Genomic DNA, 22,419 nt, shown 5'->3' with positions numbered 1-22,419 from the left:
CTTTTAATTTTCCCAATTACCTTGGACTGCTCTGCCCTTGAAAAGTGATAGAAATACAAATTGAACTCTTTGGCACACTCTGGTTTCAGTTCATACATGCCTCGTCCTGTTAATCCAGGTTTCCTTTGGGGGAGAAAAAATTCTTAAATCTCATACTGGACGTCCCTTGTGGTCCAGTGGTTAAGAATACACCTGCCAATGCACGGGACATGGGCTTGATCCCTGATCAGGCTTCCACACACCACAAGGCAACTAGGTTTGTGTGCTGTTACTACTGAAGCCACGCTCTAGAGCCTGTGCTTCACAGGAAGAGCTACCACAGTGAGACGCCTGTACAACTAGAGAGAGCCCATGCACAGCAACGAAGATCCAGGGCAGCCAAAAATTTAAAAAATATACATAAATAGTTCAAAAGTCTCATACACTGCTGGTGACTATAAGCTGGAACTACTTTCTGTGGATTCACGTGGTAATCTATATCCAAAGCTTTATGTGCATCCATTTTATCTAGCATGTCCACTGTGCATTTATTCTAACTGGACATGAGAATGCGACGGTCATTGTAGGGACAAAAATTTGAAGTCCAACAATAAGGGACAGGTAACAGTTTGAGTGAACTCCGGGAGTTGGTGATGGACAGGGAGGCCTGGCGTGCTGTGATTCATGGGGTTGCAAAGAGTCGGACACGACTGAGCGACTGAACTGACTGACTGAACACACATCACGCTATCTCCAAACAATCGAAAACTATTAAAAGTGATGTTAATGTCTATATTTTGACATGTAAAGATGTCTATGGAAAGTTCTACCAAGTGAAAACAGCAGGTGTAATTTGGGTTGAGAGAATGTTTTAAAATTATTTATTTATATTCATTTTGGCTGCGCTGGGTCTCTGTTGCTACAGGGGCTCTCTCTAGTTGCAGGGAGCAGGGGCAACTCTTGGTGGCGCTGTGCAGGCTCCGTACAGCAGGGGTTTCTCTTACTGCACAACAGCTGCTCTGGGTGCATGGTTTCAGCAGCTGCTGCACTTGGGCTCTAGATCGCAGCAGCTGTGATCCAGTGTGGGCTCAGCAGTTGTGGCACACGGGCTTAGCTGTTCCATGGCATATGGGATTTTCTTTGATCAGGGATTGAACCCAGGTCTCCACTGAGCCACCTGTGAAGTCCCTGAGAGTCTCTTTTCTAGTTTTTACTTATTTTTTTAATTCTTCCCCTAAAAACATATATTGTTTTTAAAATCAACAGAAATAAAGACAGTGTCATTGAAGTGAGGAGCAAAGAAAAAGCAGGGTTAAGAAACTGCCTCAACAACCTTAAGGGGATAAACTAGTTTACTGACTGAGTGACACACTGGACACCAAAGAAAGCATTACTTGGAGGCTGACCCACAGCTCAGGTGGCACATTCAAATGGAAACAAAAGCATAATGCATTTACTTTGGATCAGGTTAATTTCAGTTATTTGAAACTATCAGCTATGAACACCTATTTTGAATACAATGAAAATTCTCATGTATCTACTTTAAGTTGCTAAGCATAGGGCTAGATCATAAAAGAGAAATGTCAGTGAGAAATGTAGTTCACAATTACATGTCTGAAAATGGTTGTCACTCTCTGAAAACAACACTTTTATTCTTACTTCCATCAAAGGAAACACTCTAAGAAAAAATCAAATGTGAAAAAATAGAAAATAAACTCACTTGAAATGGGCAACTGCTTCAATCACACTCTCCATACCAGTCTCCTTGTTCTCCTAAAGGTACAGGAAATAAATGTGATTCATGTTAGTAACAGTATCTGCTAGCAGTCTGAGCACTGTGTTTTTATCTCATTAAGCTTCACAGAGCAACTGTATAAAGTGAATACACTGCTATCTCAGTTTTCACAGACGAACATTCCATAGGAAACATGATTAATATGCAATTGGGGAAATTTACTTGGTAAGCTAACATTCATTCAGATTGATACAATTAAAAACAAGTCACCATATGAAATTAAGGTGACAGCTTTCAAAAGGAATGAAATAAAAACACAAAGTATACATAACATTTAAACAAAATTTATATCTTTGTAATATTTTCTGAAATAGCTACACTAATTTCTTATCTATCTTCATTAAAACAGCATTTTCCAAATCATATCTTACTTGTGACAAGATGTTAATAGGAATTGTGTGAATAAAAGAATTCTCTGGTCAAAAATGTTCGGTAGATATAGATGCCATCACTTTGTACAAGGTATTTGCATTTTTAAAATGCTGTTTAAATTTTATTTTTTCCTATTCTAACATCTAAGTGAAACTATAATTGTTCCCTCATTTCCTGCATTAAAAAGTACCTGCATATACAACTAGAAATGGAAATAGCAAAAGTAGCCCATTAACAGAGATCTAAAAAACAGTATATGTAATTTTTATTCTGAATAGATATTTAGTGATATTAAAAATTATTATTTTTTTAGGTGTGATAACCGGCAAATGCGCAGGTTTTTTCTAAAAGCTTGTTAACTTTTGGATCAACTTTGGCACTCCTGACATTTGGACTAGATAGGTCTTTATTGTGAGAGTCTGTCCTGTCCTGTAGGATGTTAAGAGTATCCTGGCCTCTGTTGAATGGATGCCAGGAACACACACACTCAGGCCTGAGTAGTGACACTGTCAAATGGTCCCTTCCCGGGGCTGGGGGTGCCAAAATTGTCCCTGTTTGAGAACCACTATTTTAGATATACACAATTCTATTTATAGATGAAATGGTAAATCTGGTATTCTCCACAAAATAACCCAGTGAGGGTGTAGGGATTACTGGTTAGAGTAGAAATAAGATTGGTCATCTGGTGAAACTGGTGATGGGTACTATGTTCTCTATTCCTATAGATGTTTGAAGTTTTTTAAGTTTGAAATAAGACAAAGTTTAAGAGAAGTATTACAACGCCACAAGTAAAGGTTTCAATCCCAGAAGAATGAAAATTAAGGTTCAGAGTTCTATGTTTCCAATATGGGAAAATATTGTGAAAAACCTTTCCCAACTGTAACTGGGGTTTCACTGGAAAAGACTCTGATGCTGGGAAGGATTGGGGGCAGGAGGAGAAGGGGACGACAGAGAATGAGATGGCTGGATGGCATCTCCGACTCGATGGACATGAGTTTGAGTGAACTCTGGGAGTTGGTGATGGACAGGGAGGCCTGTGTGCTGTGATTCATGAGGTCGCAAAGAGTCAGATGCGACTGAACTGAACTGAACTGAAAAGCCCCAGGGCTGAAAAATAGGTGGCAGAGGACCTTAAAATTCTAGGAGGAAAAACAGCTACAACTGATCTACGAATGGCTATATGAATGTTAATTTACAATCACTAAAATGAGAGGAATGGCTTAGGAGAGTCTTTGGATGCTTTAGAAGGAAAAAACTCTAGCAAACTTTAGTTTATTCAACATAGCCGAGTAGGTATTTCTAGGTTATAAAGCATATCTCTACCCATCACAACTTTGTACTCAACACCCTATCAACAATCCTTCTTTAATAGATATGTAAATTCAGTTCTAAGGAACATGTTTTCTTTTATTCAGTAGCCTTATCTTTTTCAAGGCTTCACTATAAAGGATTCTATTTCTTTGCTGCTTTCCACTCCTAGTACCTAGTATTTTCTTTTTCTATTTATTTCTAATAACAGTGACTAGTTATACATGTGCTAGCACTGTAGTTTTTACAATTGTGGAAAAGGTATACAGAAGTCAATCTATACACACTGGACGGACAGTTAAAGATTTAAATATTTCCATATATTTATGGAAGGGTTTATGGAAGGATTTCCATATATTTTTTAAAATGTAGGTACTTACATCTTCAGGTAAAGACTTTACCAACTCACTATGAGCCATAGGTTTGATGCTCAACTGATGGATAATCTCTCGTTTAATCTCATCTGTAGCATTAACCTGTCCAACTCCAGGACTAAATCTCTCTCCTGTCAACAATGAATAAGTACATATACACACACTTCACAATCATAATATTTATAAGCAATACATATTTATAATTCATACAACACAATATACTTTTCTTTCTGTACAATGGGAAAGGCAATGAAGCAAGGTGAGAGCAGCTCCCAAACATCTTTCTGAGCCTCTGACACAACAGGTGAGAGCAGTCTTCAGCTATGGAGAGAGAACTCTGGTTGCTGTTTTCAAAGAATGAGACCAGAAGGTGGGAAGGGACCAGAAACAAGAGCTGTACCAGAAGCCTAGGAAACTGCTTTCGTCCTCTGCCATGTGGCAGGAGGAAGGGACAGCCCTCCTTTGCTCTTTGATCTAGTGGCAAATAAGGTATCACCTTCTGAGATCTCCTTCTTTGGTATTACATCCTGACAGCAGCCAGGATTCCCTGCTCCAGGGCTGTTCAGAGTCTGAAACCGTATGGGAGGAGGGAGAAAGTAAAGCATACAACAGGAAAGATGGAGGCGACCGGACTGAAAATAGACAGTGAGAACACTCGTGCACCACAAAGCCACGGAGAGAAACATAGCTAAGATATATAGTAACAATAAATGGCTCCTGAATATCCTATTCTTGTTTGCTAAATTCTCCTGTCCCGTTTTATTCCTAACTCACAATCTTCCAGTTTATCCTGTGTTAGCAGTTGTCCTCTTACCTTCTTCCAAAGCACTATAGTGCTGTTACTCTCATCATTACAGTAACCAGAGGGGAAATTAAAAATATATACTCTAATCTCCTTCCCCTAAAACTGAGTAACTGCTCAAACAGAAGAAACAGTTCAGATTCTAAACAACTTGCTACCACAAAAGTCAATACAGGACTTCCCTGGTGATCCAGTGGTTAAGAATCCGCCTGTCAACGCAGGAGACATGGGTTCAATTCCCAGCCTGGGAAGATTCCATGTGCTGTGGGGCAACTAAGCCCTTGTGCTACAACTATTGTGCTCTGCAACAAGAGAAGCCCGTGCACCTCAACTAGAGAAAGCCCATGCACAGCAACAAAGACCCAGCACAGTCAAAAATAAATAAGTAAAAATTTTAAAAAGTTTTTAAAAAGTCAATATAAAACATAAATGTTTCAAAATATCCAAACTTACCAACAAGCATTATAATGAGGTATAGCATTTCTTCTATTAGAGTGTTGTTCTGCTGAACTAAATCCTGAAACCATCGGGGGCAATGGAAGAGAGCAAGTTCAGAGATAAGAATAAGAATCATCTGTATTACCTCAGATGATTAAAATAATCAAAAAGAATGAAAGGCGCTTCTCTAACAATTGTGTTGTGGTGTCATAAGGTACGCTCTTACCTTATGGGGAGTCTCAGAACTAATTTTCTTCCCATAATCTGGGGTACTGAAAATCTGATAAAGTTCAAAGCGGCTAAGCATTATCATCAGGAAATGATTTGGATCCATCATGGAGACACCTGTCTTTTTTTAAAATGTATGAAAGAAAGGAAAAGAGGAAGGTCAAAAGGGCTACTGAACAATTAGTGAGACATATTTTGGTTTGCACAAGAGAAAGCAGCTTACTCGTTTATCAATTCCAATAAAAGATGAGGACTCATTTAGCCCCAGTCCTTATTTGTGATAGCTACAAGTGTGCACAGGAATCTATGCTGGTAAAACAAAACAAAACATGCCCTGAACCCACACATCATAATAACATGGACTATACGTTCTCTTCCCTTTTAATGCTTTGAATTAGTTGTATCCCCATAAATTCAGTTCGTGGTTTTATGTCAGTGTTGTCACTGTCAGGGGTATGACTCTGAGAGAAATGTGGTATAGTAATAAAACTTTCAGTATTTCTTTAAAATGCATATCATATTAAACTCTTATCAAGAACTCAAACTAATTTTTAGTAATAAATGCTATACTAAGTGAAATGCTGGCTTTTAAATATTAGTTTTAATTCTCCTATAATTCCACTTGTACAGATTCTCAATCAACTTGAATTTTAATTCTTTTGAACCAATAATTTTTGAAATTTACATTTTGTAACTTATTCTATAATTTCTAAATCCACTCAGCAATAATACGGAAACACTACTTTGTGACAAGCACTGTGCTACATAAATGGACATAAAAAGGACCAAGAGAGTCGTCACAGTTTAGTGCAGAAGAAGGAAAGTAAAGAGGCAACCACAATCCAGAGTTATGAATGCTCTGGTGGGGATGAGCACCATGCTATGGGCCCTCCCCAAAAGGATACACAGCCACGTTTTAGTATGTCAGCTTTCTGGAGAAAGTGATGCTAAACTAAACATGAAGATATGCAGGAAGACAAGACAGGTAGCAAACAGAAAAGGAAGAGGGTGGGGTGTACAACCTAGGAAAGGAAAGAAATCAATGTACAAATTTTAAGACTTAATGGAGTATATGACAAATTCAGGGAGTTTTTAACATAGTTAAGTTCTGAAGGCCTTGAAAATCAGTTTGAGGGATTTGGGGCTTTATAATCAGAGGACAGTGATGAAAGGATGGCTTTCAGATTCCTGACTCTAATAACTGTATAAACTGTTGAATAATTCACCAAAGTAGAGAAACTCTGAAGACAGGAAGAAGGTATGGAGGACACAGGATTTATTTTGAATATGTGAAATACGAGATGTGTTCAGGAAACCAGATGGAAATGTTCGATCAGTTATTTCAGCCATATGAATTTGGAGCTTAGTAGATAAGGACTGGGTGGCTTCCTTGGTAGCTCAGTGGTAAAGAATCTGCCTGTAATGCAGGAGATGCAGGTTCGATACCTGGGTTGCAAAGATCTCTGGAGAAGGAAATGACAGCCCACTCCAGTGTTCCTGCCTGAGAAATACCACGGACAAAGGAGCCTGGAGGGCTACAGGCCATGGCGTTGCAAAGGAATCGGACACAACTTAGTGACTAAACAAAAACAGATAAGGGGTAGATCGAAATTACAGATTTCAGAGTGATCCTAAGTGTCTGGGTCCGGCAAAAATAACAAAAAACCTCCCCCAAATCTTCAAACTTAACGCTTTTAATTCATTACCTGAAGCATTACTATATCCTTATCAAACATTTCACGTCTACATTTCACATTGTGGTAGTAATAAATCTAAAAAAAAAAACACAAGTAATTATATTGGGTAAACAGATTTTTATTTGTGCAGTTCTCTCCTCTCCCCACTCACCAAAAGAGCACATGGCTTTTGTGCATGTGAGTATATGAACATGCAAACACGCACACATAATGTGGTTTCCCCAGCAGTGAATGCTATCTCAATAGAGATTAATTAATTAGAAATTTCCAGATTATAGTATGGAAACTCTATGGAACTTTATTCACATTGTGCAGCCAACTTTCTGGGTCTCCTAATAAAGTTCTTTCAATGAGATTTATAGCTATCAAAAGTAGAGAAAAATCCTATACCAAGTCTTGGTGAGGTTTAAAAATTAAAACCTCAATTTCAGAGCTATACTAACAGAACTTTTATCTTTGAACTCAATTTTATAATTAAAGTAGGTGAAATCTTGATTTTTCATTATGTTTTTAAAAATATCACACTTTGTTCTAAAAATGACTTCAAGTGAAAATTAAGTTCATTTCTACTTTTGATATTGTTTCTTAATAAAATATGAATAAAATCTCTAAGAAACTTTTGGTTTAACATTACATCTATCTTGTCAACAGTTTTTAATAAAACATTTTTAAGATTCATTTCCAGTGGCCATTCAATAGTTTTAATATAGATGGCTTTCAATGACTACTATAACCTCCACAGAAACTAAAGAATGGACTGAAAACTCTTCACAGAATTAAAAACCACTTACCTGGTTTACGAGAGAGAAACCATTTCTTCTCCACATTCCTGCATGTACTTGGGCACATAAAACAAGACATCTAAGAGGGTGTTCTATCAACATGGGTGGGCTAAGTTCACTCTGTGTATACAAAAAAACCACAAAAATCTCAACTCTATGAAGAAGACTGGTTTAGAGATGGAAACTTTATATAAAATACAAGTCAAAATTATTTTAAAGTATGTCTGTGTGCCAGTTAATTTTATGCGTCGACTTGGCTGGACCATGGTACCCAATTTTGGTTACCAACAGTCTAGATGTCACTGTGAAGGCATTTTTTAGATGTGACTAGTATTTAAATCAGTACACTTTATGAGTAAAGCACATTACTCTCCACGATACTGGTGGGCCTTTTTCAATAAGCTGCTGCTGCTGCTAAGTTGCTTCAGTCGTGTCCGACTCTGTGCGACCCCATAGACCGCAGCCCACCAGGCTCCCCCGTCCCTGGGATTCTCCAGCAAGAACACTGGAGTGGGTTGCCATTTCCTTCTCCAATGCATGAAAGTGAAAAGTGAAAGTGAAGTCGCTCAGTCATGTCCGCCTCTTAGTGACCCCATGGACTGCAGCCTACCAGGCTCCTCCGTCCATGGGATTTTCCAGGCAAGAGTACTGGAGTGGGGTGCCATTGCCTTCTCTGTCCAATAAGCTAGAAGGCCTTAAAAGAAAAGACTGAGGTTTCCCCAAGGATGAAGAAATTCTGCTTCCAGCCTGCCTTTGGATTTCAGACTATAAGATCAACTCTTAATCAGCCAGGTTGCCAGGTTTATTTCAGACTTGCCAAATTCCTTGACTACGTGAGCCAAATCCCTACAATAAATTAATCTGTCTTTTCCTGTATACAAACACATACACAAACACACACTCAGGTATACTATGTAATGATTTGATATTTGCGGTTTGATTTCTGGGTCGGGAAGATCCGGTAGAGAAGGGATAGGCTACCCACTTCAGTATTCTTGTGCTTCCCTGGTGGCTCAGCTGGTAAAGAATCCACAGGCAATGCGGGAGACCTGGGATCGATCCCTCGGTTGGGATGAGCCCCTGGAGAAGGGAAAGGCTATACCCACTCCAGTATTCTGGCCTGGAGAATTCCATGGACTGTATAGTCTATGGGGTCACAAAGAGTCGGATATGACTGAGCAACTTTCACTTTCTTTCACTTTTTCATAATTATGAAATGATCACCATGGTAAGTCTAGTAACCATCTGTCCCCAAACAAAGTTATTACAGTATTACTCAGCATATTTCTTATGCTGAATATTATATTCTCACAACTTATTTATTATCTAACTGGAGGTCTGTAATAGATATTTACTTTTAAATGTTCGCACTACTTACTAGAGGTAGGAGCTCTGGAAATTTATATGCCACTTCACTTTTGCTTAACAACACATGCAAACCTGCATGGAAAACAAAGATAAAAGTATTTCTATAGGTGAAAGTCATTTAGATTTTTTTAAAAAAAACACCTAAATATTTGCTCAACTTTATATCTAACTCCCTTTCTGTGTCTCTTTGGAAACCTATCATATTACACATTAAGACACAAAATGAACTGAATCCATAAAGAAGCTTTTCAACTGTTATTTTCATGAACCTCTATATTAAAGGCATGCTTAGAACCAGAGTCTTAATTACATGTACCAACATACACTGATTAAATTTTATAGAAGTAAATGTTAGAAGTGCAAACATAGCAAAAGCAGCTATATAACTATCAAAGCAATTTATATGTTAAACCAATTTTAAGGGTTATAATTGACTGGATCATGAAGTTTGTTCCATTTAAAGTACAGTAGCAGGAGATCCTCCTGGCAACTGAATAGAGAAACTGGCCATGGAATTCAAGGTCTGCACTGATTCTGACCTCAGAATTCAGTTTCCCAGAACTTCCAGTTTAGGATCAAAGCCTCTTTTGTCCCTAACTGCAAAGGGCTTTTCATAGCTCAACCTTAGTTAATTCTGCTAAGAATTGTCCTATTTATGTTGTTGTCTAAAGAATGCTTTTTACAGTCTCATCAATAGATGCAGGCCACTTGGTCAAGCCTGGTTTGAAGCTTTCCTCATCCAAGAACACCTGTATTGAGAATCCCATTCTAAGAGTGAGCACTCAGCCTCCATTAGCACAGCCTCCGAGTTGTTCTTGAACTGTTTTGTGTATGTTTACATGGCTTTCCAGTTAGATTATAAGCATTCAGGCCAAGGTGTGCCAAACACAGAAAGATAAAATGCTCAAAATATTAAGAGGATTGAGGGGGGTAAATACCTCGGCAAAATTAGTACATTTTTAGAGTACTGACTGTCTTCCCTATGGATAATTATCAGCATTAGCTTCCACTCAGATTTTCAAAAAGCAGAAAAGATCAGTGGTGGAGTTGGAGACCCACTTTCCTGCATTCTAGTTGAACACTATGCCACACCACCATGCCATCACTTGCCTGTACTGAAGATCAATAATTCAGCATGCAAGTATCAATACTTATGAAAACAAAACTGGGCATGAACAAGTTATAGGAAAAAGATTTCTGCCTACAATCACAATTTCATTCCAGGTACTTTTTGTTGTTCTACTTGTACTATTTAAATTCACATGTCTAAGTTCAATCTTAAATCACCACAATTTCAATAAGAATCTAAAAAAATTGTTGGAATGCTAACATCTATTGGCAAGATAATGTGGTAATGCACAGAACAATGAAAAAAAAAAGGCTTCAGAAATGACAGAGGGATTGTTACTATTTATCCCATAGACATTAAAAGGATAATAAAGGAATTTTATGAACAACTCCATGTACACATATTTGATAACTCAGATGAAATGGACCAATTTCTTGAAAAACACAAACCACCAAAACTCACATAAGGAGATACAGATAATAGGAACTGTTGTATATCTGCTAAAGAAACTGAATCAGTGATTAATTACCTACCAAAAAAGGGAAAGTATCAGTTCCATACTATTTTACTGGTGAATTCTACCAAACATTTAAGGAAGAAAAGATACCAATTCTCCAGTCTCTTACACTTACACACACATACAAACTATTTTCACGTTATTAAGTTACTGAGCCACACACTTAAGCTACACTGCAAGTTCTGCAATGAGTGAAAATATTTACTCTTATAACTTTACTTCTCTACTCTCTGAACTGAAAATGGAACTAAAGGGAACAGTATGTCAACAGGCTAAGAATTCCTGCACTCAAGAAATGTGGAAGAAAGTTATGATGTCTACAGAGACAGACGAGTGCATATGCAGAGTTTTTGGCTGCTGTGAGGTAGCAGCTTCAAATAGTTGAGCATGTATAAATAGTGTGTAAATCAGCTACTTATGATTAAAAAAAAACTATCAACCTGATTTGGAACTTACTTCAACCTGATGATTAAAAAATTTATCAATAAGAAACTGTTTAGAGAGAGAGGAAGTCTAGGGTGTTTTCAATTTAATAACAATCACGTAAGTGATAGACTGATCTGAACAAGAACACTTTCAAAACAAAGCACTGTAGGTATTCAGTAAATACTAACCACAAACAACAATTCAAAAGACAATTTCAGGGTTCTCTTTTTAGGGAAAAATGTTTTACCTGCAAGTAAGCGAGAAACTGGGAGGTGAATGCTAACTTTTTCTTTGGAAACACAGTATCTGATAGTTTCCACTGAATGTCCACAAATGCTTAATGTGACTGGCTGTTCACCATCAGTAAAACCACCATGACACTGCATCAATACAGCAAGGCATTTCTTGTAAGCTTCAATTAATACTTTTTCCTATAAAAGAGGATTTTATGTTAAGTTTCTACAATATTAAACAAGAATCTCAAATTGAATGATGAATATTTACCTCAAATATCAATATGGGCAAACTCAATCTTCCCCTCGCAACTTGCTCCCTCTATCCAAGGCCCTGTCTCAGGGAATATCTCTATAGAGCTGTAGAAATCTAGAAGTCATTCTAATATATTCCTTTCCCTCATTCCCCATTTTTTCTTTAAATTGAGGCATAGTTGATGTACATTAGTTAGAAGTGTACAATATAGTGATTCAAAATTTTTACGGATTATATTCCATTTAGGTATTATAAAATATTGAGTATATTCTGTGTTGCACAATATGTTCTTATAGCTTATTTATTTTATACACAGTGGTTTGCACCTCTTAATCTCTCCTATTTTGCCCCTCCTGGTCTTCTTTCTCTCCATTGGTAACCACTAGTTTGTTCTCTGTACTGTGAGTCTGTTTCTGTTTTAGATTCCACACATAAGTGATTATAGGATTTGTCTTTCTGACTTATTTCACTAAGCATAATTTTTTGTTTTTCTGATTTATTTCACTAAGCATAATACCCTCCAGGGTCCATCAATGTTGTTGCTAATGCAAAATTTCATTCTTTTCATGGCTGAGTAATATTCCATTACACCTACCCACCCATCTACATATTCTTTAGCCACTCATCTGTTGGACACTGTATCCTGGCAAATTGTGCTGCCATGAACAAAAAATGCTGCTATGAACACTGGAAGTCTTAATCACTCAGTCAAGTCCAACTCTTTGTGAGTGGACTGTAGCCTCCCAGGCTCATGGCGAGCATGTATTTCTTCAAATTAGTGTTTCTTTATCTTCAGATAAATACCTAGGAGTGGGATTGCTGGATTTTATGGTGGCTCTATTTTTAGTTTTTTGAAGAACCTCCATATTGTCTCCCCACAGTGGCTACAACAACTTACATTCACACTAACAGTTGTACAGGTTTCCTTTTCTCCACATCCTCGCCAACATGTGTTATTTGTGTTCTCTGTGATGACAACTATTCTGACAGGTGTGAAATGATAGCTCACTGTGGTTTGATTTGCATTTCTCTTATGATTAGCAGTCTTAAGCATCTTTTCATGTGCCTATTGGTCATCTGTATGTCCACTTTGGAAAAATGTCCATTCAGGTCTTCTGCCCATTTTTTAATTGGGCTGATTTTTTGATATTGAGCTGGATGGGCTGCTTATATATTTTGGATAATAATCCCTTATTGGTCATCTCATTGGCAAATATTTTCTCCTCCTCAGTAGGTTGTCTCTCTGTTTTGTTGATGGTTTTCTTTGCTGTGTGGAAGCTTTTAAGTTTAATTAGGTTCCATTTGTTTATTCTTTTGCTTTTATTTCCTTTGCTTTAGGAAATACATCCAAAAAAATATTACTAAGATTTATGTCAAAGTGTTCTATGCTTTCTTCTAGCAGCTTTATGGTTTCCATATTTCACATTTAGGTCTTAATCCAATTTGAGTTTATTCTTTTATATGGTGTGAGGAAATGTTCTAATTTCATTCTTTTACATGCAGCTGTTCAGTTTTCCCAGCATTACTTACTGAAAAAGATCACCTTCTTTCCATGGCATATTGTCTCCTTTGTTGTGGATTAACTGACCATAATTGTGTGGGTTTATTTCTGGGCTCTATTTTCCTCATTCCCCATTGTGCAATCTATTACCAAGCTAGCAACCACATCTAAAATGCTCTCAAACCTGGCCACTGATATCTCCAGTCACTTAAAGGAAAGACAATGTGTCTCCATTGAACTTCCTGCTTCTACTCTTGCCCTCCTCCGCCCATTATTCACACAGAGTAGTTTTCAAAAACATGTAAACTGGATCATGTCACATTTCTGCTTGGGAGTCTCAAATGGCATCCACTTCAGTCAGAATAAAATTCAAACTTCTGAACATGGCTCCGCAAAGTCATGTCTTCGACCTCAGCTCCAACTACAGCCTCTCACAGCTTCTGGAACAACCATACTCCTTTTCATCAGAGAGCATGATACAGCTTTTCCTTAGTCAGAAATATTCTTTGATCCAAGGCCCTGCAAAGTTATGTCTTTGACCTCTGCTCCAACTACAGCCTCTCACAGCTTCTGGAACAACCATACTTCTCTTCATCAGAGAGCATGATACAGCTTTTCCTCAGTCAGGAATATTCTTCACTCTGATCAGTTAACTCTGACACATAGTTTAGATCTCATGGAAGCCTTCTCTGATCTCCCAACTTACACCTCTCATCTAGATTTTATAGCCAAAGGAGGCCAACATAGTTTAAAGACACAGGACAAATGTACTAACAGTAAAATTTCATTTTGGGATAAATTTATAAACTTTTTATATGCTCAAAATCTTGACAGGATTATGGGGAAAAAAAGAAGATAGCAACATAAGAGAAAAGAGTGTGGATTATATCTCCCTCTACTTTCTACTTTCTCTAAGGCTTTAGAATTGTAACTTTTATTGAATGTATACGTGAAAGAGGAAAATATGCTATTTTATGAGCATATCATGACCATCCTCTCCAAACTGCCTCATATTTTACTTAGGAAATTGTTTATCTCTGCCCTTCCTCCATTTATCTCCTATCCCTGACCCCAGAAGAGACTCACGTCTAAAGCACACCAGTCCTGTATCATCGAAATGACATGTGTTAATTTCATTTGTAGTGTGAAGGCTGCTTCCCACTCTGGTTCCATTTCAATATGCTGTCCTACTTGACGTGTAATTGGATCCATTCCCTTAAAAGAAGTGGAAAGATTTTAAATAAATTAAAATTACATTTGTTCTTCTACATAGAAAGTTAAGAAATAATGTAGAAGAAATATATACTGATTACAAAAACATACAAGAGTTTTAACAGGAAGTTTCAAGCAGTATGAGAAGTCCAACTTCTTAAATTACATGTTTATATAACATTCCCTAAAATTTTATAAAGAAAAAAATCCCAGTAAAATACAGAATGAATTACTTTAGAGGCAATCTTCTACATGTTTTAGACAATAAAATTTGTATTTCACTGCAACAATTCTTTAAATTCCTTTTTAGTTCTATGATCTATAGAAAAAACTGTCAGAAGAAACTTGAGACTTTTAAAATGCTAATGAATTTATAAATATGTTCTATAAAATACTAAAATAAAATTTTTATATTTATTTATAATTTGCAACTGCAAGTTTTCAGAGTTTGAAGGGTAGCAAAACCAGAAAAAGATAAACAGCTTTTAATATAAAAGAATATATACCTCTTTAGAAACTAGTCTAACTACCCTGGTGTAACAGAACTGATTAAATGATGGAAACTATAGGACATTTTGAGTATTCAAGTTAACCAAGGTAGCTACTGTATCTACAGGCACAAAGCAAAAACCAGAAGTACTATAATAAATTAAACATCCATTAAACTACCACATAACATGGGAACTAGAATATATCCTAAAAAGGGCAGGTACTAAAGGAAGCATAATGATATTGCTTATATTTTCTGAAATGTTATCTAGCTTTTTACAGCCAGGGGAATTCCCTGGCTGTCCAGTGGCTAGGACTTGCGCTCTCATTGCTGAGGTTTGATCCCCAGTTGGGGACTAAAATCCCATAAGCATCAAGTTGTGGCTAAAAATAAACAAAACAACAACAACAAAAAAACTGGTTAACTATACCAGTTAATTTGTTTCTAGATTTTATTTTGTATACAGAGGTGTTTCTAAAAGAAAATTAAATGGGCAGCTGGTGATGACAGTTCTATACTATATCATATAAATATGACATCCATGAAACAAAAAAGAAATATGGAAACATTAAAAAACCACACAAACGCAGCTTAACTTAAGTTGACAATACTTCCATTCAAGCACATTCAAAACAAAATAACTAACATGAAGCCCCCAAAGAAAGAACATTAATGGTAACCAAAAGAATAACCAAATACAAAAGAACAGCAGATGTCAGAACCTCTGCTGGGATCTCATGCATTCTACACCTTTCTAAGAGTTTTCAATTAAGAGGAGCTTCTTGGTCCAAATTGTAGCTATCCAAATTATTCTTTTAAAAATGTGCCCAGGATGAAAAAAATGCAAACAGAAAGATATTTAGATCAGTGAGCCAGAAAGGAAAAAAGTAAACACTTCCCTTTTGAAATGTATCCATTTATACATACCTGCATACATTTGAGCAATTCCAAAAAGGCATCAAATCCTTCCAGGAACTTCTGCCTCAGACCATCTGACCATTCAGTTGGTTTGCTAATTAACACATACCTGAACAAGATAAAAACAGAAATGACTATATGAATAAACAATGACCTTTTACAAGTTCCAACTGGTTTAACAACTGAACAAAAACTTACTTGAGATCTAAAATAAGACTCTGAACCCTCCTAAACTTAAAGGCTTGTAAAGCAGTATATCGTTCAAACTGAAATCTGCCCTGGACATCTCGATGTCTCAAATGATCCATGAAAGTCTTAATGATAATGGTCATCAGGTTTTCTTCTGTGATAAGCATCCGAGCCTAAGACAAAGTATATCAGAGTACATGGTAATAAAAAACTATTTACCAGAAAGCTTAAACAAAAAAGTCACCAACATTGGTTAGCTCTTTCAATTTAGACCTTTTTCAATACAACTAAGTAATATCATAATATCATAAATGCATTATTGTGTATTTCTAAATAACAATTACTTACTCCAATTGCCACGTGTATGAAGCAACAATTATATCACGGAGAAAGATGCCAGAATGTAAGGAGACAGATCCAAGGCTCATTATTCAAAGACAATTCAGGGTGGGGGATCTGAACCAGGCTGCAAATTTTCCTTAACTGAGACATTTAGACACCTATAATGGTATGGTATAATTATTCTAGGATCCACAGGCTTATATCACAGATTCTGTAGAACTCAGTATGAAATATGAAACCATATTTCTTTTAATCTTAGTTGAGATTTCTTTTTTGTTTCTATATATAGATATACATGTAATCTATGTATTTTTGAATAAGCAAATACACTTAAAAGATGCCAAAAAAAAGTAAAAAGGTAAGTCTCTTAGCTCCCAAAGTTCCCCTTTCAAAGGCAATGCTTGTTAGCAGTTTTCTTACATATACTTCCAGAGGTGGTATGTGTATAACATATACATGTATGCATACATATGCACATATATATACATTTATAGTATACATGAATAACTGTTATTAAGTAGATATAAGTATGGGTATGTAAAATGATCTCTGCCCCCTGCCTCCTGCCCAAAGGAATGCATATTATAAACACTGTTCTGCACTTGGATTTTCACCTGATATATTTTGGAGATTATCCCAAAGCAGTTAACATAAATTCTCTCCTTCTTCTTAACTATCACAACTATTCTCTTCTATCATTTATTAGCCAGGCCCTTTACTGGTGAGCATTTGGGTTTTCCCAATCTTATGCTATTTATCACAAAAGATACTGCAACAATTATCTACTGTGTACAGCTGCAAGGAGATTCATAAAATAATTTCCTAGAAGTGAATTACTGGGTTAAAGTAATATACACGATAAATTTTGACTGATATCACCAAACTCCAAATTGTCTCCTGAAAGAAAGATGTCAAAGAAGAAAATATGCCTAATGTAGAGGTTAAGTGGTAAAGTCATCAGATAAGGAGAAAATCTATTAAGGGGACGACAGAGAATGAGATGGCTGGATGGCATCACCGACTCGATGGACATGAGTTTGAGTGAACTCCGGGAGTTGGTGATGGACAGGGAAGCCTGGTGTGCTGTGATTCACGGGGTCACAAAGAGTCGGTCGCGACTGAACTGAACTGAACTGAACTGAAACATCCCTTTGAAAAACTCTTAAATCATCATCTCATTGCCAGGATTTAGGCTCCAAGAAGCTCAAAGTCAATAGGATTAATTTACGTTAATTTTCCTAGACAGTAAAGACTGTAGTTCAAGTTTAAAGGAGGGGAGGAACTGACGAATAAAATGAATTTCCTTCTTGCTTGCTGTATGAGTCAATTTTGAGACAATTAAATGAGTGTATGCAATTTCACTGACTTAAGAAAAACTTCTAGTCTCAGGGGACAAGCTTTTACTATTTTGCCATCAAGCATATTGTTTGCTTTCAGTTTTTACTTTTTGTTTTGGTTTTAGGTACTTTATCGGATTAAAGAAATTCTTTTATTCCTATTTCATTTGCAATGAGGTTTTACTAATTTGTTTTAAATCATGAATTCAGTATAAGCATCTGATATGATCAATTTTCCTCCTTTTTGTCTGTTAATAAGCTCTTTTATGCAAGCTGATTTTGTTTTCGAATAGTATACTATTCTTGCCTTAAAGAAATAAAACAAACTTGGTTACTATACATTATCCTTTCCCCATATTGCTTGATTCTGTCTGCAATTCAATCTGAGTTTTGGTAATAAGACTACAGAGGACGTCATTAAATTGTCAGGTATATTCTCTCTCTGTTTTCTAGAAAAAGTTATATAAGACAGGTATTATCTTTTTCTTAAATATTTGGAAGAATTTCCCAGTGTAGCCTTTGGGCCTGGGGACTTCCTTGTGAGCAGATTTTTGTATTAATTAAAATTTCTATTTCTTGTTTCTCCTGTAATAACTGTGTTTTTTCTTAGGGATCTGTTCATCTCATCTAGATTTCCAATTATATTAACTGGATCCTAATATTGCCTATTTTCTATTTGAAATCTGTAAGATTTGTAGCTTTTGCAATCCTTTTTAAATTAAAATTTCTTCTATTTTTCTTATTAGACTTTCTGAAGATCTATCTCCCACCAGTTTTGCTTTTCTTATCCTCGAAGAAAAATTTTTTGTACATTTTGTTTTGTTAATTTGTGTTCTTTTACTATTTGCCTTTTTATACTTTCTTTAGATAAAAGACAGAAGTAACTTTCTTTAGGTGAAAGACAGAAGTAGTTGTACTGCAATGGCCTTCAAGGTCTGGCACTATCCACTCCCATCACACCCCATCCCCAAACTCAATGACCCCACAGATCATTCTCCTCCTCAGTCACTCTAGCAACACTGGCCTGATTTGGGTTTTTTCTTCTAAAATATCAGTGCACATTCACCTCAGAACTTTGCACTTACTATTTTTCTCTGCTGAGGAGACTCTTCCACCAGCTAGGCACATCACTTACTCCCTCTTGTCTCAGTTCAAACACCATCTCTCCGAGAGGCCTTTTTGGGAAAACCTTATATAAAATATGAGCCTTTCACTGTCACTCTCTGACCTTTAACTTGCTTTCCTATTTTATAACGACCTTTGATTTATAAGTAGTATTACATACATGTATCTCTTCCTAGTTAAGATTATAAATTCCATGGGAACAAGGTCTTTTGTCTTGTTTATTGGTCTACTTATCTCCAGAGCCTAAAACAATGCCTAGTTAATAAAAATTCTGAATAAATATGCTCTGAATTACAAATACATGTTATTTTTCTAGTGCTTCTAGCTAAAGGAGTTAGGTAAGAAGCAAACATAGAAAACTGAAGTATTAGAAAAAACCAAAAATTATTATTTGCAGATTACTAGAAATTCTAAGGAATTAACACAAAATATTAGAGAAAATATTAATAAGGAAACCAGATAGATACAAGATGGATATAAAAAATCAGTAGTTAATATATTAGCCATAATGAGATTAAAATTGTGAGTAATTTATAATAGTGTCAAAAATATAAAACATAAAACACTTTTAGGACAAATTATTTTCCTAGATGGGGATATTCAATATTGCAAAAATATCAGTTCTTCCCAAATTATCTATAAATAAAACACTTTTTCAGTCAAAAACTCTAATGTGTTTTTGAAACTGACAAATTTATTTTTGTTTGTTGTTGTTTAGTCATCAAGTCATGTCCGACTCTTTTAAGATCCCATGGGCTGCAGCCCACCATTCTTCTGTCCATAGGATTTTCCAGGTAAGAATACTGGAGTGGGTTACCATTTCCTTCTCCAGGGGATCTTCCCAACCCAGGGACTGAACTCACGTCTCCTGCACTGCCAAGAGGATTCTTTACCACTGAGCCAGTAGGTTTTCAGTCAAAAACCCTAATGTGTTTTTCTGAAACTGACAAAATGATTTTAGTCCTTTGAAAAAAAAAAAGGCCTAAAATAAGAAAAAAAATTTTTTTCTTTTTCCAGTTCAGTTCTTATTTATTCACTTGCATCAGGTTTTTTAGTCGCAGCACATGGGATCTTCAGTTGCTGCATGTGGGATCTAGTTCCCTAAGCAGAGATTGAACCTGGGCCCCCTGCATTGGGAGCAGGGGCACAAAGTCTTTGCCACTGAACTACAGGGAAGTCCCAAGAAATTTCTTGGAAAGAATAATAAAAGGAGATCGAGAGCTCTATAAAATATTAAAATGGAAGATTAAGCTAAAATTATTAAAACTGAGCACTGGCATGGAAATGGACAAAAGGATCAATGGAGGAGAAATGCAGATTTGACTACACATGGGATTGTCTCAGAGGCTTCTCAAACTCATCGCTGACTAAACTGAAAGCAACACTTTCCCGCTTTAAAAGTTCTACTCATTCTCCAAAACTTCCTATGCAAGTGGCAGAGAAACTTGGTTACAATCAGAAACCCAGGAATCACCTTTACATTTTCCCTCAAACCCAATAACCAATGACTCACCAAACCCAATAACCCTGAAACCCAAAGTGTGGTTGTTTAGTGGATTTCACTACTTAGATCTCTCTCACAACTTCTATACCTTCTGCCACAATCCCTAACAGGCTCCCCACAACCACTACTGCTGCAGCAAATTTGTTCTCCAAATTACAAAAAGCTTCGTCTTTTAAAAATCACAAATGTGATGACGTTAAGTGCCACTTCAAACTCTTCAATGCCTTCTAATGCTCTTAAGATAAAAGAGCATTAGAATGCTTAATTTGAACCAAATCCAAAATCTTGATTTGAACCAAATTCCTTAATTTGGACCAAAATATCTCATTAGTGGGTAAACAGACCTCAGATAGCTTAAACTGTGCTAGAATACTCCCTTGAATATAAAAGTACCTGAGAAAAAAACAGTCATTAAAAAAAGAAGCTGGAACAGACACCTTATTAATAAAATAAGTGTAGAATACTCTTAACTTCATATAGTTAGGCCCTTGCCTATGTTTCTGGTCTCATTTTATTCCATGTTCAAGGATGTTCGACTGCTCTTCTTTCCTTCTATTCCCTTTATAGGAATGTCCCTACTTCAGGGTTTTCTCAAGTGCTGGTTCCTCTGAATGGATGTTCCTTCATAAGCCTGCATAAAGCTACATAGAATCCTCTTCCAAACTGTGGAAAAAGGTCAGATCTTTTTACTGTTCTCTCAAAACAACCAAATTCTTCAGAGTTTTTATTATAACTTTAAATAACCATTTATGTGAGTCTTTTCCTCTACAGTAAGTTTCATGAGGGCAAAGACTTTGTCTGTTTTTGTTCACCATTTCATTCCCAAAACACAGAACTAAATAAATAATAGGTGCTCAAAGTTCTGTTAAATGAATCAAATATTAATTATTCAATATTACGAAAACATAAGGATGCCTGCTGGGAACAACCAGTGAAACTTAGTACAAGATCACTGAATCATCATGATTCAATCGCCTTAGTAATCCCTTCCCTTAGGGTGGAAAAGGAAGCTTCTCAATATGTGAGATTATATACAATAGGCTGTTTCTTCCTTCCTGTCTTTCTTTTTTCGGCCACACTTCGTCGTTTGTGGGAGCCTAGTTCCCCAACCAGGGACTGAACCCAGGAGCCGGCAGTGAAAGCACCGAGTTTTAACCACTGGACAGTCAAGGAATTCACACAATATGCTGTTTCTAAAGGATAAATTTGTTAAACTAATAAGTTGAATTAACTAGTCAGTTCAAAACCTCAAGGAAGTACTATGAGAAAGTACAGATTGAGTTCGAATAACTTTCCCCCTCCAGATTATACGTTCAGAGTTGTATCTCCTGGTATAGAAGGCATCTGAAGTCTTATCACCCATTAATATTTTTCTATTCAGAAATATACAGATCTCAGTTCTCTATTATTTTAAGGCTTTACTCCTTCTAGTGGAAAACAAGAAAGTTCTTCTTAGTCTTTTAGTACTTACAAGTGAAGGGACTGTGAAAATCTGAACCGAGAAGTCTGCGATTGAAAACTCTCTGTCGTGGTCATCTGTCACATAATCACTCTGCAAACGCTCATAGTTCTATTAAGAAGGCAAAAAAAGGCAAGGAGTGCCAGCTATCAGTGACAAAGAAGAGGCAAGCACTACTCACCAGAGTAGGTGCGGTGAAGAACTGGACAGACAGAGCAGTCACGGACACTGCTCGCTCGTGATCATCCTCCATAAAATCCCTCTGCAACTGCTGGTAATTCTAAACAACAAGGGGGAGATTCACCTCTAATCCACAATGACCAAATGTTTAAGGATTATAATGAAAAATCAGCGCTGGAGGAGTCAATAAGATGTGCTATGAGAATAACTGGAATAATTTCTACCAACTACCAATATACTAATCTGTAAAAACACTGATTCACTATTCAATCTTCTAGAGCACAATGCCAGTTTATGAGCTCAAAGAGGAGTAACAGCTATTAAAATCCTGGGCTGTCATTGTACACAGGTGGAGCTCAATCACAGTAGCTTTACATCGTCTCTGATGAAATCAGACTTTCATTAGTTCTGGATGCCTATCACAGTCACCTGATGGCTCTTTCAAAGTACACATGCTTGGACCCTATTCTTGGTGAATCTGCTTAAGCAGGTTTGAGAATGGAAAACACAAACATGTA

General features: G+C 36.6%; 1 protein-coding gene across 5 annotated transcripts in view; it reads right to left on the bottom strand.

Annotated features, from left to right (window-relative positions):
- The window catches only part of UBR2 (ubiquitin protein ligase E3 component n-recognin 2), a 106,999-nt gene that overhangs the window by 31,056 nt on the left and 53,524 nt on the right, over positions 1 to 22,419 (bottom strand). For 3 of the 5 annotated variants that reach the window (XM_055406346.2, XM_055406348.2, XM_055406349.2), the window contains exons 11-23: positions 21,734 to 21,832; positions 15,964 to 16,127; positions 15,775 to 15,874; positions 14,232 to 14,360; positions 11,403 to 11,586; positions 9,154 to 9,215; positions 7,785 to 7,895; positions 7,003 to 7,068; positions 5,295 to 5,417; positions 5,084 to 5,147; positions 3,835 to 3,959; positions 1,700 to 1,752; positions 21 to 123 (exon numbers count right to left, since the gene is read on the bottom strand). In XM_055406346.2, coding sequence (XP_055262321.1) covers positions 21 to 123; positions 1,700 to 1,752; positions 3,835 to 3,959; positions 5,084 to 5,147; positions 5,295 to 5,417; positions 7,003 to 7,068; positions 7,785 to 7,895; positions 9,154 to 9,215; positions 11,403 to 11,586; positions 14,232 to 14,360; positions 15,775 to 15,874; positions 15,964 to 16,127; positions 21,734 to 21,832 — 1,383 coding nt within the window. Of the gene's footprint in view, positions 1 to 20; positions 124 to 1,699; positions 1,753 to 3,834; positions 3,960 to 5,083; positions 5,148 to 5,294; positions 5,418 to 7,002; positions 7,069 to 7,784; positions 7,896 to 9,153; positions 9,216 to 11,402; positions 11,587 to 14,231; positions 14,361 to 15,774; positions 15,875 to 15,963; positions 16,128 to 21,733; positions 21,833 to 21,902; positions 22,002 to 22,419 lie in introns of all 5 variants that reach the window. The other 2 variants (XM_055406347.2, XM_055406351.2) reach the window with 1 other exon arrangement.

Source organism: Moschus berezovskii, chromosome 23 (genome assembly GCF_049115385.1).
Source record: "Moschus berezovskii isolate FMDL1 chromosome 23, NW_MosBer_1.0, whole genome shotgun sequence".
Lineage (NCBI taxonomy): Eukaryota > Metazoa > Chordata > Mammalia > Artiodactyla > Moschidae > Moschus > Moschus berezovskii.
This window is presented reverse-complemented; position numbering and strand designations above follow the sequence as displayed.